This window comes from Leptonychotes weddellii, chromosome 1 (assembly GCF_054177405.1).
Source record: "Leptonychotes weddellii isolate Sample4059 chromosome 1, ASM5417740v2, whole genome shotgun sequence".
Taxonomy (NCBI): Eukaryota; Metazoa; Chordata; class Mammalia; order Carnivora; family Phocidae; genus Leptonychotes; species Leptonychotes weddellii.
The window spans coordinates 181,604,959-181,624,413 of record NC_138369.1 but is presented as its reverse complement, the minus strand read 5'-3'; the positions used below and the strand labels follow the sequence as shown (position 1 = coordinate 181,624,413).

The window sequence follows — 19,455 nt, the reverse complement described above, 5'->3', positions numbered from 1 at the left end:
GTAGTAGCAGTCTGTCTCGATAATGACAGCTTCTTACACTCTCAAGTACATGATTTAGTTATAGTACCGAGTTATCAAAGATGAGAGACATTTTTATAAGCTAGCAACCTTATTTATCTCATTTAAAATATGTGCATGCTTTTTAACTTGCAACATATTAAGATTTTTTAAAATGAATTCCCTGCTATTCAGTTATTATGTATCCAAACATTAAACTACCTAGTTCTATTTTTTCTTTTTCAGATTAATACCTGCTTACATTTTCAGTTTTTTCTCTATGTTCTGTCCATTCTCCCCCTCATGAAAATGTTAGGTCACCAAAAAGAAGGCGATCTCGATCTGGTTCTAGATCTCGAAGGTCCCGTCATCGACGTTCTCGATCACGGTCCAGAGATAGACGCCGACATTCTCCTAGATCTCGGTCCCAAGAAAGGCGAGATCGAGAAAAAGAAAGAGAACGCCGACAAAAAGGCCTTCCTCAAATCAAACCAGAAACTGCGAGTGGTAAATTAACCTTTACATTCAAACTTCTTGCATTATTTTTTTCGTATCCTGAGTATAATAAAATGTTTTATAACTGTTAGCAAAATACAGCTTTATTGTCTCTTGTTTGTGCTTTGGCGTACACCCTTGAGTTTGCTTTGATATGTTAAACTAGCTGTAAAACAGCAATAAGGAGTGAACCCAACTAATAGTGATGAGGAATAAAGTGATAGCATGTCTTGAATTTAATGTGTGGAATGGAAAGCAGTTAACTAGCTCTCCTGTACATGGAAAGGTTTTTTTCCCCCCAGATTAACTCTTTTTTAAGAATTTACAGTTTACAGAATATATTAGCTTGCATTGTCTCCTGAATCTCATCATGCATTTAGAATATGTTTAATAAGGTATCTAGACACATTCATGATATAAGTTTGTAGTTACTATTGAAATTTTAATTTATAATACAAGTAGGGCATATGTAGAGCTTCTGCTTCTGGGAGGCTTATAGGATACAACATAAGAGAAAAACCATCTATGTACACTCAACAGTCAGAAAGGGACAGCTGTATTAGTGGACAAAAACGCTGGACTGGTTGTTGATCAAGACAGTTGGGATCGGGTCTTCTGCTCACTTGCCAAGGGTGGCCTTGGACAGGTTATTGCTTCTATGTCCCCAGTTTAGATCTATCCACAAAAGGGCCAGATTTTTTTAAGTCTTATGTTGTTCACTATCCTATTCCATTTCTGGAAGTACTACCACAGTTTTCTAGAATATTTTTAGTTGTATATGGGATTTGCTACTTAACCTTATGGCATCGTGTGACTTGTGCTTTTTTCCTATAATGATTTTTTTATTGTAGAAAAGTATAGTGCTGCTCATTATCAAAATGTATATATTTTTATGATTATAATTTTATTTTAAGTTTGTAGTACTACACTCTGGGTGGGACAGCTGGACAAAAGGACTACTCAACAGGATGTTGCCAGTCTATTAGAAGAGTTTGGTCCAATTGAATCAATTAATGTGAGTATTTATTAAATTATGTAATGACAGTGGACAGTGATTAATGTCACTTTATGAAATTATGGACTTGAGACCCAAGTTAAAATTTGCCCAGCTTTGTAGAAGATGTGGCTAGTGTAGGTGTGGAGTCCATGTTTAGCACTCTGCATTTAACCACATTTCTTAGATAACCAAATTTAATTTGAAACCCTTTCCTAGAAAAGTCTATATTAACAAAGCTTGGAGAACTATAAGTTTATTAAAAACTGGTAGTTGAGACCAAATTTGAATTGCCCGTTTATGATACCTTAATCTCAGATTATAGAACCTGGCTTGGTAGGATGGGTAGGGGCCAGGGGAGTTGGGGTTGTTGGAGTTGGTTATTTAGTATTTTATTTTATTGCTCTTTGATTTTATTATATTTTATTAAAATGTTTTGGAGCAGATGATTCCTCCCAGAGGTTGTGCCTATATTGTTATGGTTCATAGGCAAGATGCTTATCGTGCCTTGCAGAAACTGAGCCGAGGAAACTATAAAGTGAACCAGAAATCCATAAAGGTACAGTTTTATACCTTGTAATTCACTTTTTAAAAATTTTACACATGATATTACTTGGCTTTTTAAAAACTAATTTTGGACACTGAGACATTTCGTATATGTCTTCTTAAAGAGGTTATCTCCTAAATGTTAACATAAAATTTTAAATGTTGGATTCATGTAGAATTTCATTTTTTAACAAAAAATGTAGATAGGTTCATCAAGGTATTTTTAATTGGTGCTTTAAATATAATGTTTAGTAAAAGATATTGTCATTCAAGATTTTTTGGATTTTATACATTTAAAAAAATTTTTTTTAAGTTTTATTTATTTTGGGTGCCTGTGTCGCTCAGTTGATTAAGCGTCTGCGTTTGGCTCGGGTCCTGGATTCGAGTCCTGAATCGGGCCCCTTGCTCAGCGGGGAACCTGCTTCTCCCTCTGCCTGCCGTTCCCCCTGCTTGTGCTCTCTCTCGCTCTCTCCGTCTGACAAATAAAATCTTAAAAAAAAAAAAAAGTTTTATTTATTTAAGTAATCTCTACACCCAACATGGGGCTTGAACTCACGACCCTGAGATCAAGAGTCACCTGCTCTTTCCGAATGAGTCAGCCAGGTGCCCCTGGATTTTACACATTTTTAAAGTTTGCCATCTCGTTCTTAGAATAAACTATTAAAAATACTCAACAGAGATAGAGAAAAAGATGTAGTAGGTACATGGGTATTCTTCCCATAAGGGGCCAGAGTCAGCATCTCCTCAGTGTCGTAACACTCTACGCTTTGATTGCATTGCAAAAGGATTTTGTCTAATGTTGAATAATTCCAAGGTACTCAAGACTTTGGAAAGTGGTCCCCAGTATGCTGGACTGTACAGGGAACTTCATTCAGATTTTCCCTGATAAACATTATTTTCCTTTTCTCTAAGTTTTATGTTGGCTAAATTGAGAAGTGAGTGGTTGGAAGAGTGAAGAAGGAGCTAATGCCAGTTAAATTTGTACAAAATGGGAGAAAAGGTTAACCAGTTTCCTGGCATCAAAGTGAAATCCGGGGATAGCAGGCCCAGATTGTTCCCCTCTTGCCCCCGAGTCTGAGTGATTAGAAATTCGAGAAACAGTTAAACTCTCAAAACTGATATTCTTCTCCCTTCCTTTCTTTTTATATTTTGACTAATGGTGATACAGATTGCCTGGGCTTTAAACAAAGGAATAAAGGCAGATTATAAGCAGTATTGGGATGTAGAACTGGGTGTTACTTATATTCCATGGGACAAAGTCAAGCCTGAAGAACTGGAGAGTTTTTGTGAAGGAGGAATGTTGGACAGTGATACACTTAATCCAGGTAAAGCAGTATTTAATTTCTTTTAAAATTCATCTATTTTCTTGATTGTACATAGGAAAAATGTTTCTTCACAGTAGGAAGTGGTTTTTGAAATTTTTCAAGTACCCACCATGTGCCAATCTCTCCATTATAAACTGAGGAAAGAATGGTAGATAAGACAGCTGTGGTCTTTGCCCTTAAGGCAACTTCTATTTAGTGGGGCAGATTCAGACATAAATGAAATACTACTGATTGTGGGGTTATTCATTAATTACAGTAGAATTTTTCACTGTGAAAACCTAATAGATCAAATGAGTCTTAGACTGAACATTACGAGGTATTGTGTTTTAATCCAGTGCTTTGTAATAGTTTCTTTGAAAGCATTTACTAGTCCAGAGAAGCAGTCGAAAGTAAACATGTAGACAAGGAGGTGCGTTACCTGTGCCATGAATATTAAAAATGCAAGACTGACAGTAGGATTACAGTGGGGAAAATAGCAGGTGTGGTCACGATCTGGAGATTGATAGATAGCTGGATAAGGACTAGTGCAGGGTGGTATGGCAAAATAGTAAGTGATTAAAGGAGTTTCAAGCAAGCAGAGTTGGTTTGAGAGCCAAAAAGAGGTGAAACAAGGCTCGGCCATTCCCATACCTTGACCTCTTTCCCCTCGGTGCGTGGTGGCTTCACGTAGGTTTCTGTTCAGGCACGTAGGTATCAGGGCTCGACTGTGTGCCAGGCATTCTGGTCAGGGTAAAAAGAATCTTGCTCCTCCCTCCTGGGATCTTTATTCCAGACAGTACACTATTGTGGTTAAGAACATAGACCCTAGAGCCAGATGTGTGTTGAATCCTGCCTCTGCCCCCTATTGGTATGTGTGACGTTGTTTTCCTTAATTTCCAAATTGTTTTCCTCATTTATAAAATGGGAATAATAACGGGACCTACTTACAGATGGTATGAGAATTCACTGAATTAATACATGTTACTTAGAACTGCAGGCGTTCTTTTGCATGTTTGTTATTGTGGTCCATTCACTTAAGTAATATAAGATTAGCATAGACATTTCTTTAATGATCATACTGCTGAGTTTTTTATATAATCAGCATTTTAAAAATAATTTCTAGATTTAAAGTTATAAACTGAAAATGGTAAACTTGTTAAATTTCTTTCACTCTCATAGATTGGAAAGGAATCCCCAAGAAGCATGAAAATGAAGTTGCTCAAAACGGAGGGGCGGAAACCTCACATACAGAACCAGTATCACCCATTCCTAAACCTTTACCAGTGCCTGTCCCTCCGATTCCTGTCCCTGCACCTATAACAGTGCCACCTCCACAGGTAAGAATATTTGGGGCACTATTTAAACTTGTGTCTGAAAGATAAGCCTTTCTGAATCTTACTTATTTAGATACATGTCTAGATTAATGTTCAAAGACATGAATACATAAATGTGCTTATTCAGATTTTGGTATGTCAGACCTACTTTTTATAAACTCTAACACATTTTTCATAAACATCAACAAAATCAAAATAAATCCACCTGTCTACATTATTCAGTGTCTTTATAATGTTTCAGACTTGAGATGCAAACCTAATAGCATTTTATATTTGGCTTCCTCTTGTTTTCTTTTATTGGATCTTTATTCTTTGGGGACTTTATGTTCTGAGGGAACTTACAGTATATATCCCAACAAGCCGCTGATTTGAGGGAGAGTTTCTTAATTTTCAATTTGTGTGGTGCTGTCATGAAATTTTTTAATGGATGAGCTATTTAATAAATTGAGTGCCACTTAACATGAAGGTATATTCTTAAACGTCTGCTGTCTGGTCAGTCAGTGCATTACTTCAGAAGAGAGAATCTGGAATTCTAACAGAACACAGTTTGAATCCCAGCTCCATTGTTTATTCTCCACAGTGTGACTTCGGGCAAGTCACCTAATCTAAGCTTTAATTTCCTATCTATAAATGCGTGAATTCCCTTTCTTGGCTTTGGCTCTGGTGCTCTTCCTAGGTCAGAGTTGTTTTGAGGATTAAATGACATAATATGTGTTAAATACTCAGCATGTTTCCTGTACCTTTTTCAATATCTCACATTAAATCTGAATCAAATAAATCTGAACTGTCACAACTGTCACTGCCTTTTGATTTTCCCTCCCTAAGGAGAAAATTACATGCTTTGATACATACTTAGCTGTGATATTTTATAAATGGATTTCCTAAATTGGCAAACTGTTTTGCTGATCTTTTGGACATGCCCGTTCAGCACAGGTTCTAATCAGGATTCAGTGTATATCCCCACTTATTTAAAGAAACCTGACTAATCTGTTAAAATTGATCATACTTTTTTTTTTTTTAAATAGTAGCTAACATATGTTTGGTGTTTATTAAGTGACAGGCACTAGCAGTTAACATGTATTACCTCTTTAATCCCCATAACTATGTGAGGTTGGCACTTTTCCATTTTACAGATGAGTAAACTGAGGTCTAGAGATTGTAAATAGCTTACTCAGGGTCACAAAGCTAGTTAAAAGGGGAGAGGGGATAGGCAGTTTGACACCAGAACCTGGGATCTTAATCATTGTAAATTGCCAGGTAGCTTTTCTTAGAGTTGTATTTCTCAGGCTTACCTGTCCATACTCGTGAGATAAAATGTGAATTTGCTATTTTAGAGAAGCGAACAAAAATTTGAATTCTGTCATTTATAGTAGGTACTAATTACTATCTGTTAAGACATAAATTGATTCACACAGTAAGCACAAGTTTAGAAATAGCTTTTTCAACAAGATCTTTTCATCTCTACTTACCATATGGATGGGAAGGTGGCTAGATACGTGGCTTCATTATTCTTTGTTTGTTTTTTAGGTCCCACCACATCAGCCTGGTCCTCCTGTAGTTGGTGCTCTCCAGCCACCCACGTTCACACCTCCCTTGGGCATTCCCCCTCCGGGTTTTGGTCCTGGTGTTCCTCCTCCGCCGCCGCCTCCACCATTTTTGCGCCCAGGATTTAATCCGATGCATTTACCACCAGGTACACTAAGTTGTTAAAGAAGACATTCTTTTTAGAGCCCAAACTAAGGTGACACAACATAAGTTGACACTATTTTTCTTATTCTAGGTTTTCTTCCTCCTGGACCCCCACCTCCTATAACTCCACCAGTATCCATTCCTCCTCCTCACACTCCACCAATAAGCATCCCAAACTGTAAGCATGTTTTTCTTTCGTGTTCACTCGTCCTCTTGGAGTTGGGAGTAGGAGGGAGAATGGACCAGTAATAGGGTCTATAGTATGGCAAAAGAATGTTGACTGGGGAGATAATTATTCAGCTTCACATGTTGATGTAATTATATTCCTTAGCTACTATCGCTGGTATAAATGAAGACACTACAAAAGACTTATCTATTGGAAATCCCATTCCAACAGTGGTGTCTGGGGCTAGAGGAAACGCCGAGTCTGGTGACAGTGTGAAAATGTATGGCTCTGCCGTGCCACCTGCTGCACCCACGAGTCTGCCCACCCCTCCCGTAACCCAGCCTGTTTCACTTCTTGGTAAGTTAATTTTTTTATCATTAGTTTTTTTTTTTCCCCACCCAAGTTAGGTGTCTGTTTTGTTTTGTTTTAAACAATGCTAATTTTGGGAAAATGTTCTCTGAGACTGATACTTTTCTTTGAGGAAGATCTTTCTCTTAAATATGTGCACTTGCTCTTTACCAAGGAGTAGGCCAGGAGACAACCTCAAAGATGAAATCATGTTTGTTGTCCTGAATAAAAGTGTGGATTTGTACATCTTAATTTGGTGTAGGAAAGTGATTAATCTCTATGAGCGGGAATTGGTACAAAGTCCATAATTGATACAACCCCAGACATCCAGCTTTATAAGAGATAGCTTTTCTTTGACAGCCTAGAATTTTTTCCTGTCTGGATCAATTTTTACAAAACCCTGGGCTGTGATAACCTTCTCTGTTGGCTCGCAAAGAAATTATCTTTGATACATTGTAATAAAATGGCTTTATTGTCTGAGTGACAGTTGCACAGCCTGGGGCAATGCTTTCTCACCCCTCAGTTTTCTCCTGCTAGTTTATCTATTGTACTCTTAACACACAATTTTACTACTGCGATCAAGGGAAGTAAGATTTAGATTGTTTACATCTTTAAGGGGCTTACTTGAATTATAAATGATCATTTCATATACTTGTTATGGTGACCATCTTTTAAATTAATAAATTGTATTTTGAGGTGGTTTTGCCAAGTATAATTAACACTTGATTCTCCTAATGGGTAGTTAATTCATCCTTAGTATTACAACATTATAGTCCTGGAAGCCCATTGTATTTTTCAGAGGTATATGTATGTGCACATATGTGCTTTCATCATCTTAGATTTTTTTTTTTAAGGAGAGAGCACATTAGTTGCCTCTGAAATGTAGGACTGTGGAACATTAGTTTGTGATACAGGACTTTTACTTTTCACCTACACCTTTCAGTGCTGTTGGAAATTTTTACTTTGTGCATATACTACATTTGTAATAAAAATCAATTTGTTTTCAAATAGCATGCTGTCTTCTGCCCTCTCTAAGACTGAGCTTAGTCTGATAATAAACTTGATTTTTATTTCCTTTAGTACACAGACTGGGTAATGGTAAAAGAGCATTTGGGATTAAAATTTGTCACCAGTAATGTACCAGTAGTCATCACGGTGGGAAGTAGCTTGTTTAATGAGGAAGTTGCTTTAAGAGGTCTACATCATAATGAAAATCATGCAGTAGAAGGAACATTGTTCTAGGAGCCAGGAAACCTTAAAATCTTTGGATCTCAGTTTTGTTATGCATTTTGTTTTTCATATTTGTACTAAGGTCGTTGCATAAGAATCACAGAATCTGAGTTGGATAGTATTTTCTGATCCACCCCTTTCCTCTGCCTCACACTGACACCCCTGATTGTGAATTCTCTTTGTAATGAAATTTCCTAGTCTACTAGCAATCCATGGATATTAGGCCGCCCAAGACTGTTTACAAAGTGGCATGCATTTGTGCTTTTTTTTGGTGTTAGTAAATCCACTGAAAGCTTTCTTCATCCTCAAGAGTTTAATAACCACTACTTTCAAACAGCCTTGAAGACTAAGTAGCCTGCCACTGATTTAACATTTAGGTCTTGAAGACTACACCCTTTATTTCTTACCACTGCGGAGGTGCATAATTTAAACTCTGCATCCGACATGTGAAACAAAGCACAGATCAAAAGTTGGTGAGCTTGAAAAACAAACTTAGTAAGTTAAGCACTGCTAGAAAAATAATTACATTTCTTAGCATTTTTCATTGCCTGACATGCCTCTGTATGTCTTCCCTCCTTCTCCCTCCCAAATACACACTAGAATAGAAACTCCATGAGAGAGGGACATTTGTTACTTGAGGATGTGGATAGATGGATGGTTTTCAATGCAGGGCTGTTTATACTTTATCTCTGATGATGATCTCTGTAACTTGCAAAACAAAATTTAGAAATTGAAGGCTGTTCCAAATCTGGAAAGATCAAAATGTGACATAGCATAAAAATGAAAACTGTTTTGTCAAAATAAGTACTTTTAACTAAAATGCAGTAGTTTAGTTCTAGTCACAAGAAAGAAAGCCTTTCATATTCCTTCAATTAGAAATCTTGAAAAGAATACCCCATAAATTTTGACCTTTAGAAAAAGGAGACTTTTTAATGTGTATGCAAATAAAGGAGAATTTACCCAAAAGAGGAATCACAGTTCCATCATTCTGATAAAGAAATGCAATAATCACATGTAATACTGCAGCACTGAAGGATTGCTAATTAGGTTGGGATATTGTTGATGTTGACCAAGTAATAGAATATTAGAACTAAGATGCTTTCAACTTTCTTCTTGGTGCTCTAATGTTTCTCTTACGATAATAAAAAGAAATGCTATGCTGTACCAGGAAACTTAAAGCCTAGAAGGTGATATGAAACTCCAGTTTCTTCATCTGTTTAAAAAAAAAAAAGAATAAAAATGACACACCAGGTGTTGTGGTGATTCAATGGGCTAATGTATATAAAATGACTGACATGTGGGGCCTGCCACAGGGTAGGCCATCTGTGAATGGTGGGTGCTTATTACAGAGGTAAGGAGTGTCCTAGGAGATTTAGAATACCTAGACAAGATCTATACTTTGTAATTCTAAAATTATATTACTTTAGCTGTGATTTGTAAACTGTTCTATTTGTTGGCAAAGGAAGCAAGCTTTTTAGGGAAAAAAATGTATCTTGACATATTTTGCCTCAGATACTTTCATGGTGGATTAGACCAGGTCGTAAGTTCACACATTTTCAAGTTCCATCACTTGGCCTAATGAGGAAGTATGTTAGTTCATAGTGGTATTTCACTGAAACAGCATAATATGATATTTGTATTCTTCTCATTAATGATACTCAGGTAGTTTTCTTACAAGGGAAGGTGAACCTATTCTTGGGACTTAACTTTAAGTTCTTGGATCTTACTTTCTGAAACATGGCAATAATAATTTAAAGTGGCAGGGGCCAAACAACTGTCTATCACATCTCCCAACATTCAGTAGTTAAGACCTGATTATTATGGAGAGGAGGCAATGCAGTGCTGCAAGGATTGGCTTAAAGAATTTTCTGAATGATCAGATGTAAGTGTGGGCATTAGTTTGGAAGTGTTAACTACTTATTTCTGGAGTTGGGCTGAGGTAGCCCACACTACCAAATTTGTAGAGAACTAAACCTCCATCTTGTAGAAATTCTGATTATTTTAGTAACTGGTAATCTGAAAATATGAAGTTATATGATGCACAGTAATAATTCATTATCACTTGATTTTGAAGAAGTCCATTCTTCGTACCTCACACTCCAAAATAGCTAGTTAGGACAGTGGTGGTTTCATAAAAGCTATTGGGTAACAGTTGTTGATCATTTAGGAGAGAAGGAATATTAATGATAATAGCAATTCAGTTTATTCTCTTTACTGTATTAAGTGTATGTGTTTACTTTTCAAAAACTTGTATAACATGTATCTCTAATATGTATAGCATATTTTTATTAAAAAGTTCATTGTAAATGTGAAATTTGGGTTCCTTTGGTGTTGCAGACAATAAAAAAAATACACAAAAAAATGTTTGTTTGTGTTACATATCTCTACTGTGTTACCAGTATATCCAAAATATCTTTTCAAGGAAAAATTATACTAACTTGGACTCTTTCCTTTTGTGGAAAATGACAGCCTTTTCTCTTGTCAGATACATTTATTCATTAATTGTTAATATGCAAATTCTCCCTAGTTTTGTCACACTGCTATAGATGATGGTGAAATTTATAAATAGGAATTGGGTATTTCTAAGATTGCTTCCTATTTACTGATAATTTTGGTTACCAGAGATCTAAAGCAGAAGTCACAAATTGGTGGGCTCTAGGCTGAATTGCTAGGCAGTGGTGTGATGCCCTTCAGACTTGGTTTCTACACATCCCTGCATGAACTCAATAAGCATTTGAGTCGATGTTTCCCAAATTTGGACACTTCAAGAAATTATGTGTACAGAATTGGTTTGTGAATTATTACATACTTAAATGGTTGTGTTTGCTTTTATGCAATAGTTATGATCCTTAAAACTGCCTAGAAGAATAGTTTTACCATCACATTCAGTAATTACTTTAAAACTGATACTTGATTTGTGGTGATTTCACTTAGCTTGGATTTCTCTGCCCAGAATTTTAATTTTTTTTATAGTTAGTAATTTTTAACATTTAAATTAGAACATTAGAGCACCAATCTAGTGTGAATAACATTCAAAGGAAACCTGAAGAAAATTCTAGAAAGCAGTTTCTTTAATGGTAATATTTAATTTTTAATATAACTTTCATGTTTTAATATTTTTTTTCTTACTGTGAACTTCACTATAATGTTTGGTTATTTTTAATTATAAGCTAGAGGGATCTATGAGGTATTTGATTTGGTACCCCAAAAAGCCTGTTGACTCTGTCCTGTAAAATGTTCCCTTTGAAAGCTTTAAAATATCCGAATTGGAACTCTAAATATTACATTGGTAATTATTTCACTAGTGTTACATAGTAGAAATGGTTCCCATATACTCATCACAATACCTTCAATTTAGTATATAACATTGTTCGGTGGATACAGTAGATAATTAATAGCTATTAATCCACAACAAATACTTGCCTTGGATATGAGTTGATGCATGAATACACTATTATTTTCTCAGAAGGTGAAGTATTTCAAATGAAAAACACAGGGAAGGTCTTGTACAAAAACTGGAAAGCTGCTTATCACATTTGTCCCCATGTCCCTCTGTGCTTCCTAGGCTATAGAACTCCAGCCTAAAGTCTTTCTTAAGTTTAAATCTTTCTGACATATATCACTTTGGGCTTGAGGAAGGTGGGAAGGGCAGACACTCTGGGCTCTAGATTGATTTTGGTAGACAATGATGTTGCTGTGAAGAATTTCAGGTAAGATTTTTTTTTCCCCCCAGCTAATGTTGAAAGTAAAATTCCCCAGGGAAATCTCATTCAGTGATAGGTTAGTTTATTCCACACTTCTTGACTCTCATAGTGCAACTCTTAACTCTAAGTCAGAGCTGTTGTACTTTGCCAGTTATAGTAAAATAGCAATTTGTGCGCAAATTCTAAAAAGCTGCTATAAATAAACTATAGGAAATTGACCAGAGCTTATTGCACATTATTTTGCAAAAAGCCAAGGAGTCATTTTAAAATAATCTGTGTCTGATTTCTCTTCATTTGAAATTCTGGTTTTCATGTATTGGATTTCATCAAAACATACTGTACTCCTGTGCTAAAAATAGATCCACCTCTCAGTATACCTGCTTATGTATTATTGAAAACTCACATTTCTCTTAAAGATCTCTGATTAACATTCTAGGCACGATCTGTTTTTGGTATAATCTTAATGTGTAATATCTAAATGTGCTTTCTCATCCTTTGAAAACTAGCTCCTTATTCTTTTGTTCTCCCCAGCTCCCAACATAACAACTGCTATAAGAATTGCCTGGGAGTCTTTACAAAATAGTTATGCTCTAAATGTTACTAAATGGTAAATCTAAGCAAAGGAAAGACATGTATGAGTTGTACTAGAATTTTCATTTTCTGAAGGTCTGGAATGAAAAAAAGACATTTAGTGATTTTTTTAAATTACATATATATATTATATATATATGCACATGCCTAGGGCTTTCAGGGTATTGGTGGGAGAGAGAAGAACGGTTGATAAATTTTTTTCCTTGTGGGAAAATTTCATTCTAGGTTCATGCAAATGCCACAGTAACATTCATTTTATTGGAATCAGATCAAAAAAGGTGGAACTGCAACTAGGAACAGAAAAGGAGGTTGTGTGCAGCTTTTCTCAAAATAAATTTCAGATCTTTGTAGGTTAACAGCGGAAAGACACTCCGCGCCTGGGAGAGAAACCTGGACTTAAAGCCTCTGCTCTGGCACCCTGAGAGAGATTTTCTCCTTGATAAGTTTGGTCATCACCTCTGCCACCACCATTCATTCGTACATTCAGCATGTGTTTATTCAGTACCTAATGTGTGCCAGGCACCCTTCTGGGTACTAGAGATACCTGAATGAACAAGACAAAAGCCTGTCTTTATAGAGCTTATATTCTAGTAGGGACTTAGATAATAAATAGTTATTAACTAATAATTTCACATGGAGATAATCCTACAAAGAGTGAAGCAGAGAACACTTAGGGATTTGAGGAGTGTCGCATGGGATGTGCTATTTTAAATAGGATGGCTCAGGAGGGCATCTAAGGAGGTAATATGGAGAGAAATGATGGGGAAGAACCATAGAAATAGAGAAAAGACATTTCAGGTAGAAGACCAAAAGGAGGCCAGGATTAAGAATGAATTTGGCTTATTTGAGGGACCACAGTGAGCTAGTGTGGCTGGAGCAGGGTGAACAAAGAAAAGAGTGGCAGGCTATCAGTTTAGAGAGGGTTGTCAAGTGCCTGGTTATGAGTGCAGTGGGGAATGTTGTGGTTCTAATCCGATGTATATTTTATAAAGGATGATGGCTATTACATAGAAAACAGACTATAGGAGTTGGTAAAAGTGGAAAGAAGACACTAGTTTGCATGCTGTTGGAGTCGCTGAGATGCAGGCTAACCACTTGCATTGGGGTGGTACAGCGGAGGAAATGAATTAGTTGGACACGGAATTTATCTTGAAGATAGGACCTCCCTATTGCCTTATTAAATATGGGATATGAGAGAAGGGAGTCAAGAATGAGTGAGTATTGGACCTGAGCAATCAGTAGGGAGTAATTTCCATTCCTGAGATGGGCAGATGTCAAAGAGGAGTGGATTTGCAGAGAGGGTATCAAGTGAAAATGTTGGGTATTTTAACTTTCAAATTTAGGTGCAGATGGTAAGTAAACAATTTGGTGAATAAAGTCTAGAGATAAATTTTGGATGTCATCCGCAAACACATCAGCAAAGCCACAGGAACCTGTGAGAGTACCTACGGAGGGAATGTAGAGACATAAAGGGATGAGCCCAGGAACACTTCAACACCTAGCACTTGAGAATACAATACTGAGAACTAAGGTAGGCATAGTTTCATATGCCAGGAACTCTTCTGAAGAGTTTGTATGTATCAGTCATTTGAGCCTTACCGTCCTAAGAGGTAGGTAGTTACCCCATTTTATAGATAAGGAGGCTGAAGCGTACAGAGAGGAGGTAGCCTGGCCAAGTCAACAGCTACAAGTGGTGGGTCCAGAATTGAAGCCAGCATTGCTCCAACACCTGTGGTTTTAACTGCTGTTCTGTACTGTTCTATTCAGCAGAGGATACTGGAAGGTGCAGCCAGTGGGCTAGGAGGCAAAGTAGAGGGGGTGTTCTGGAAGCCAAGTAGAGTTCCTAGGAAGACGGGAGGGATCGACTATCAGTTGTATTGATGGGTCAAGGAAGGACACTGAAGCTTGCTGCCTGGATTTAGCAAAATAAAGGCTCCTGGATAACCTTAGGAATGTGATTTCCTCAGAATGAAGGATCCAAAAGCCCAATTATGTAGGGTCAGGGGAGAATGAGAGCTGAAGAAATGGGTACAGTGATTTTGGACATCTTTGAGGATATTTGTTATATAGAGGAACAGTGAAATGGGGTGATAGTTGATAGGAGATGCAAGGTAAGGGAGGGTTCTTGTTTTTTGTTTTTTTAATTTCTAAAAGATGGATGAAACTAAAGCATCTTTATTGGAAATCAACAGAGGGGAAGTTTTTGGTGCAAGAAGAGGCGTTTGCTGAGGGCATGCATGGATTCAGGGTTTGAATAAAGGGCTTAGCCCTTGGAGCATAATGTTCTTGGAGTAATAGGGGTACAAGTAAATTGGTAGATGTGGTGGTAGGTAGGTGAGTGAAAAAGTCTTCTTCCAACGACCTTTATTGTTTTCATGATAAAGCCCAATATACATATATATATATATATATATGGTTTCCATTTCAAACAATATAATGGAATAGTACTTGGTAATTTAAAAAAAAAATGAAGCCCTTAAACGTGCTACAAGGTGGGTGAACCTTGAAAAGATAAGACTACGTGAAAAGTCAGTCACAGAAGATCACATATTGTGTGATTCCATTTATATAAAATGTTCAGAATAGGCAGATCTATAGAGACAGAAACCGGAGTATGTGGTTGCTTGGGGGTTGGGGGGGGGAGTGGCGCGGCAATTGCCCGGAAATGGGGGTGATAGAGTTTGGGTTTTTTGAGGTGATGATAATATCCTAAAGTTGATTGTGATGGTTTCCCAGCTCTGAATATACTAAAAACCATTGAATTACACACTTTTATGTGGATGAATTGTGAACTATATGAATTTATCTCACTGAATTTGGTATAAAACAAACCCCCTAAGACTAGACAGGATTAAAGAGAAACAGGAGCAGGTGAATTAGATATCTAGGGAAATGAGAATGCCAACAGACCAGGAGAATTAGGATCACTAACCAGAATTAAGGAAGCACTTGTGGTTGCAGTTGTAAACTTAAAATGAGACCAGTGGGCATGTTGGGGGTGGGGTGACCCCCCAGCCCTGTCTGTGTACAGATTAGGTAGAAGAGCTGCATTCAGAACCATCGAGGTTTTTCCAGGCAATTGTGAGGGGGGACCATGGACTCCAAGGCAGGTAAGGAGGGGAAGATAAAGACAATGAAGGGCATTGTGGGGGCCTGACCTTCATGAGATAAAAAATTATTCTGAGAAGGGGGTCAGAGAGTGGGATGCTTGCAGATGAGAAATTGGAAGTAATACAGGTATTTGTAATGAAAGGTCCAGGACTTGAAAGAAGCAGTGGTTTTGGTAGGATGGAGGACAAGATCGTTGGTGTAGAGGTAGAACTGCCTTGCTTTTTAGATGTTTCCTTCTCATACTTTTCCTCCCTCCCCTTTTCACCTAGCAAGTCCTTGCTTTCCTTAAAGGATCCCCCTTAAATTTACATCCTCTTTAAAGGCATCCAGCTAACTGATGCATTTGGGTCACGCCCGCAGTATTTAATTCAAACCTTTAGTAACTTTTTATGTGTCTCCCTGTCCTCCCTCCCCCCCCCCACCAGTCCTTAGCAGAAAGCTACTTGTTAGAAAGACTGTTTGTGTCCCTTATTTATGTTCTGAGATTTGAAGGTCCACATTGGACTCCAGCCGTGATACCAACTTCCCCTTCCTCGCTGCCCCTTTAGCCTTTAACATACCTGTTCTTTATGTCACGTAATTTTGGACAGCTTTGCGCTATGTAGCAATGGCATCTCCCCTTTAAACTTGACTTATTTTTTAATTGTGAAGTGTCTGGTTTTTTACTCATAGGAATATTCACAGTTAGGTCTTGGTTATTTTGAGTTAAACTCCAACGTATTTCTTATACTTACCAAATTTGAATACAGACGTTTGGGGCTGTCCTTTTCCTGCATTAAAATCTGCTGTATTAAAATTTCGGAGACTTTAAGGTAGTGTTTCCTCAGGTGTGAACTCTTCGCGTTTCTCACCTGAACTGTGGGTAACACTGGGACTTCTCTTGCGAGCTCTAGCTATACATACCAGTTTCTTCTGTACATTTCCACCAGATCTAACTCAGTCTCCTCTAGCTCTCAGTAGAAATTTGTCCTCTGCCTCCCCAAAAATAGCTTTTCTTCCTAAATTCCTGCACTGTGTTGATGCTTCCGTCTACTCATTCAGAGCAGAAAGCTGTGCTCCTCATCTCTGTCCCTTCTGTCTCGGTCCAGTCTCTCGTTTCTGTCCCCTGGATTCTGGGGGTAAGAGTCCCCCCTGCTCTCCGCTGTCTTTCCCTTCCTGGCTCTCCTGTACTCTGCTGGCTAGGAAGCTCTTTCAAAAATGGACACAGGATCATCCCTGCAAATAATGCCTTGGTCCTCGCCCCATCACTTTTGAGTCAGAGTCCAGCTTTCCTCTTGCGGCATAACACACCTCTGAATTGCCCTAGCCCGTCTGCTCAGCCTCAGGAACCTCTTTCAGTTTAGCTGACAGTAAGTTTGTATTCGCACAAATTCCTTCTCGCTGCTTCAGTAATAAACCTCATCTTGTGTATTTGTTTTCTCTCTCTTGTCAGAAGACATTCTGTTGCAGTTCTCTTGACTGGTGCTGTCCTTCCTTCCTTCCTTCCTTTCGAGACCCCATTCAGACACCCTAAGCCCCGCACTCAGATTCATGCACACCAGCTTCCTCAGCTCCACCTTTGCCACCATACTAGCTTGTGCCATCTCTTCCAGCGGTTGGCATGTTCCTTTCTACTTAGGCTGTATCCTGTTCGAAGGAAGGGACTAGGTTTTATTTATCTTTGTATCTGTAGCACATGAAATGAATTAATAATGTAAAGTTCAGGCGTTCAGTATGTGAGTTAATTTTTTCTTAATCTGTAACTCTAGAAGACTTGTCAGTGGCATTGCATGTCATACTTCCAGATCAGATGAATAATTGCTTTGAATGCCCTTTAGACCAGAGTAACTCATGATACAGTCCATTGATGTATGTATAATGTGAACTTTCCTAATTAAAAATGAAATTCAGCTAGCATGCCTATCGAGGGCTTATGCCACCTGGTGTATTTTTAGTTAAATATAGCTTTCATTATAAAAACAACACATGTTGACTGCCAAAAAACAAAACAAATAATAATCCACAATTTTATCACTTCTGTGGCCTGAAGGTCAACATTTAGGACTATGGGAATAGTCTGTCAGGGGAATCTAAATGTTGGTCCATGAAGGATTAAATGGAAATCTGCTTATTTACAAATGAGAGAAGGGATTTGAGCATGTAGTATAATAGGCAAATACAAATATCCACACATACAGAATCAATGAATAAGGCAACATTTTTGCTTTATAAAAATATTATGCTTTGTAGGTAGTTTAAATATATGATTACTGTAAATGTTAACCCTATTAAAGCAATCTCTGTACTCTCATATGCATGTTATAAAGGACTTAAGAGATGTCTTCCTAGAGACAGGTTTGTATTTTAAAGAGTATCATTGCCAATTTATCTGTTGTGTGCAAGGGTGAGGTGGCCTTGCATCCTTTGGCCACTGTCAGATTGGTAGTTGAGGAAGCCAGTGTTGGGTAAATCAGGAAATGGGACCTTTCCATTATCCTGGAAGAGTCACTGTTTCCTTTTAAAGATTCATCTGAACCTAATTCTTTTGTTATTATAAGATGCTTTGAACCTCTTTCCCATTTTTCTATTGTTATTTAAAAATTTGGCCTTGGCCTCTTGAGCCTGTAAAGTACTCGAATGTGCCACACAGTTTGAACTCCAGAACAGAGTAAACAGTGGTCATTTTAAAGGCTGGTGGGAAAAGTAAAGCTCAGTTTGTGTGTTATCTCCATTGAAAGGGCAGTAACTTGGGTACATACATTTTATGTTGTTTGAGTTACAGTCCACAAATGTTGGGACTAATTTCTTTTAAAAGTGAGAGAAAGGTATCTTAGGTTCTTTTGTTGCCCTGCTGTGTGGTATACACTGAGGGTTTACTAAGTGATAGGAACAGCGTTTGCCATTGTGAATTCATTTCGATCTGAAATACGGGTAGGTTCTGTATATGTTCATTGGGATTTTCAAGGAGAGTCTGAAGAGTGTGTGAAGAGACAAGGTCTGTGCTTCATTTGTCCATTTCATAATTTCTAGCTTTTTCCTGTGGTATTTAGCATATTTTACCTTTAGACCTGACAGGTGGAAGGCTCAGTGCGTTCACATTTTTCCCAACTACCAAAGTGCTTGACTTTAAATTGTGGTGGATGTTGGGGGGGCCACAAGTGGTTCATAAGATCCAAATTGGAAATGGAAAATGCATTCATTTTAGTGGAGTCAGATATTTAATGTTAGGATATTTATCACCTGTCGAATAGATGTTATTTCAGCATTTAACTGTAGACAAGGCTCAGAGCTCACTCTTATTTTATCCCATTTAATCTCAACAAGAGGCAGGTGTTATTCTCATTTCTGAGGCACATGTCCAAGGTCATTCCTAAGTGAGATTATATTTCACCATACTTCTTTTTAAGCATTTGAAGGAAGGTCTTGTGTGTAAGTAAATACCAAGGCTGTTGAGTCTTCATGTTAAAAGTTACAAACTGCTGTACCTATATTTTCAGGTCCACTCTATTTAGTCCTTAAGTCTGACAGAACAGTATTGGACCACACGTTGTGAGGAGCAGAAACTGAAGTTAGACTTTTGTTTCGTATTTCTTACACAAAAAATTTAGGAGCGAGCAGGACTTGTTCAATGTTTGCTGAAGCACGTGGGAGGAAGTGGTTCAAGCTGATGTTAGGGTGGGGGGAAGTACTTAGTATTAAAGTATTGGGTTTGCTCTTGGGTTGTTTTTTTATCAGTGTCACCCAAGCATTTCTCTTACCATTTTTGGTCAAGAATCATAACCCATAACTTGCTCAGAGGCCTTTCTGCAGTACATGGGTAAATAGTACATATTCCAACATCTGGAATATTTTCCAGTGTTAACAGTTACAATGTTACAGTAATGAGTTACTCCTGTTGGTCATTGTATTTGGCTTGTGATGCTGATATTTGCAAAGAGAGAGATGATGCCTTTCTGTTACTTCAGTG

At 37.7% G+C, this 19,455-nt stretch overlaps 1 protein-coding gene across 2 annotated transcripts in view; it reads left to right on the top strand.

The window, feature by feature from the left end:
- The window catches only part of SCAF4 (SR-related CTD associated factor 4), a 61,511-nt gene that overhangs the window by 35,402 nt on the left and 6,654 nt on the right, over nucleotides 1-19,455 (top strand). The window contains exons 12-19 of one of the 2 annotated variants that reach the window (XM_081799264.1): nucleotides 314-504; nucleotides 1,407-1,507; nucleotides 1,932-2,045; nucleotides 3,201-3,357; nucleotides 4,516-4,673; nucleotides 6,198-6,363; nucleotides 6,451-6,537; nucleotides 6,757-6,882. In XM_081799264.1, the coding sequence (XP_081655390.1) occupies nucleotides 314-504; nucleotides 1,407-1,507; nucleotides 1,932-2,045; nucleotides 3,201-3,357; nucleotides 4,516-4,673; nucleotides 6,198-6,363; nucleotides 6,451-6,537; nucleotides 6,757-6,882 (1,100 nt within the window). Of the gene's footprint in view, nucleotides 1-313; nucleotides 505-1,406; nucleotides 1,508-1,931; nucleotides 2,046-3,200; nucleotides 3,358-4,515; nucleotides 4,674-6,197; nucleotides 6,364-6,450; nucleotides 6,538-6,690; nucleotides 6,883-19,455 lie in introns of both variants that reach the window. The other variant, XM_081799260.1, reaches the window with a different exon arrangement.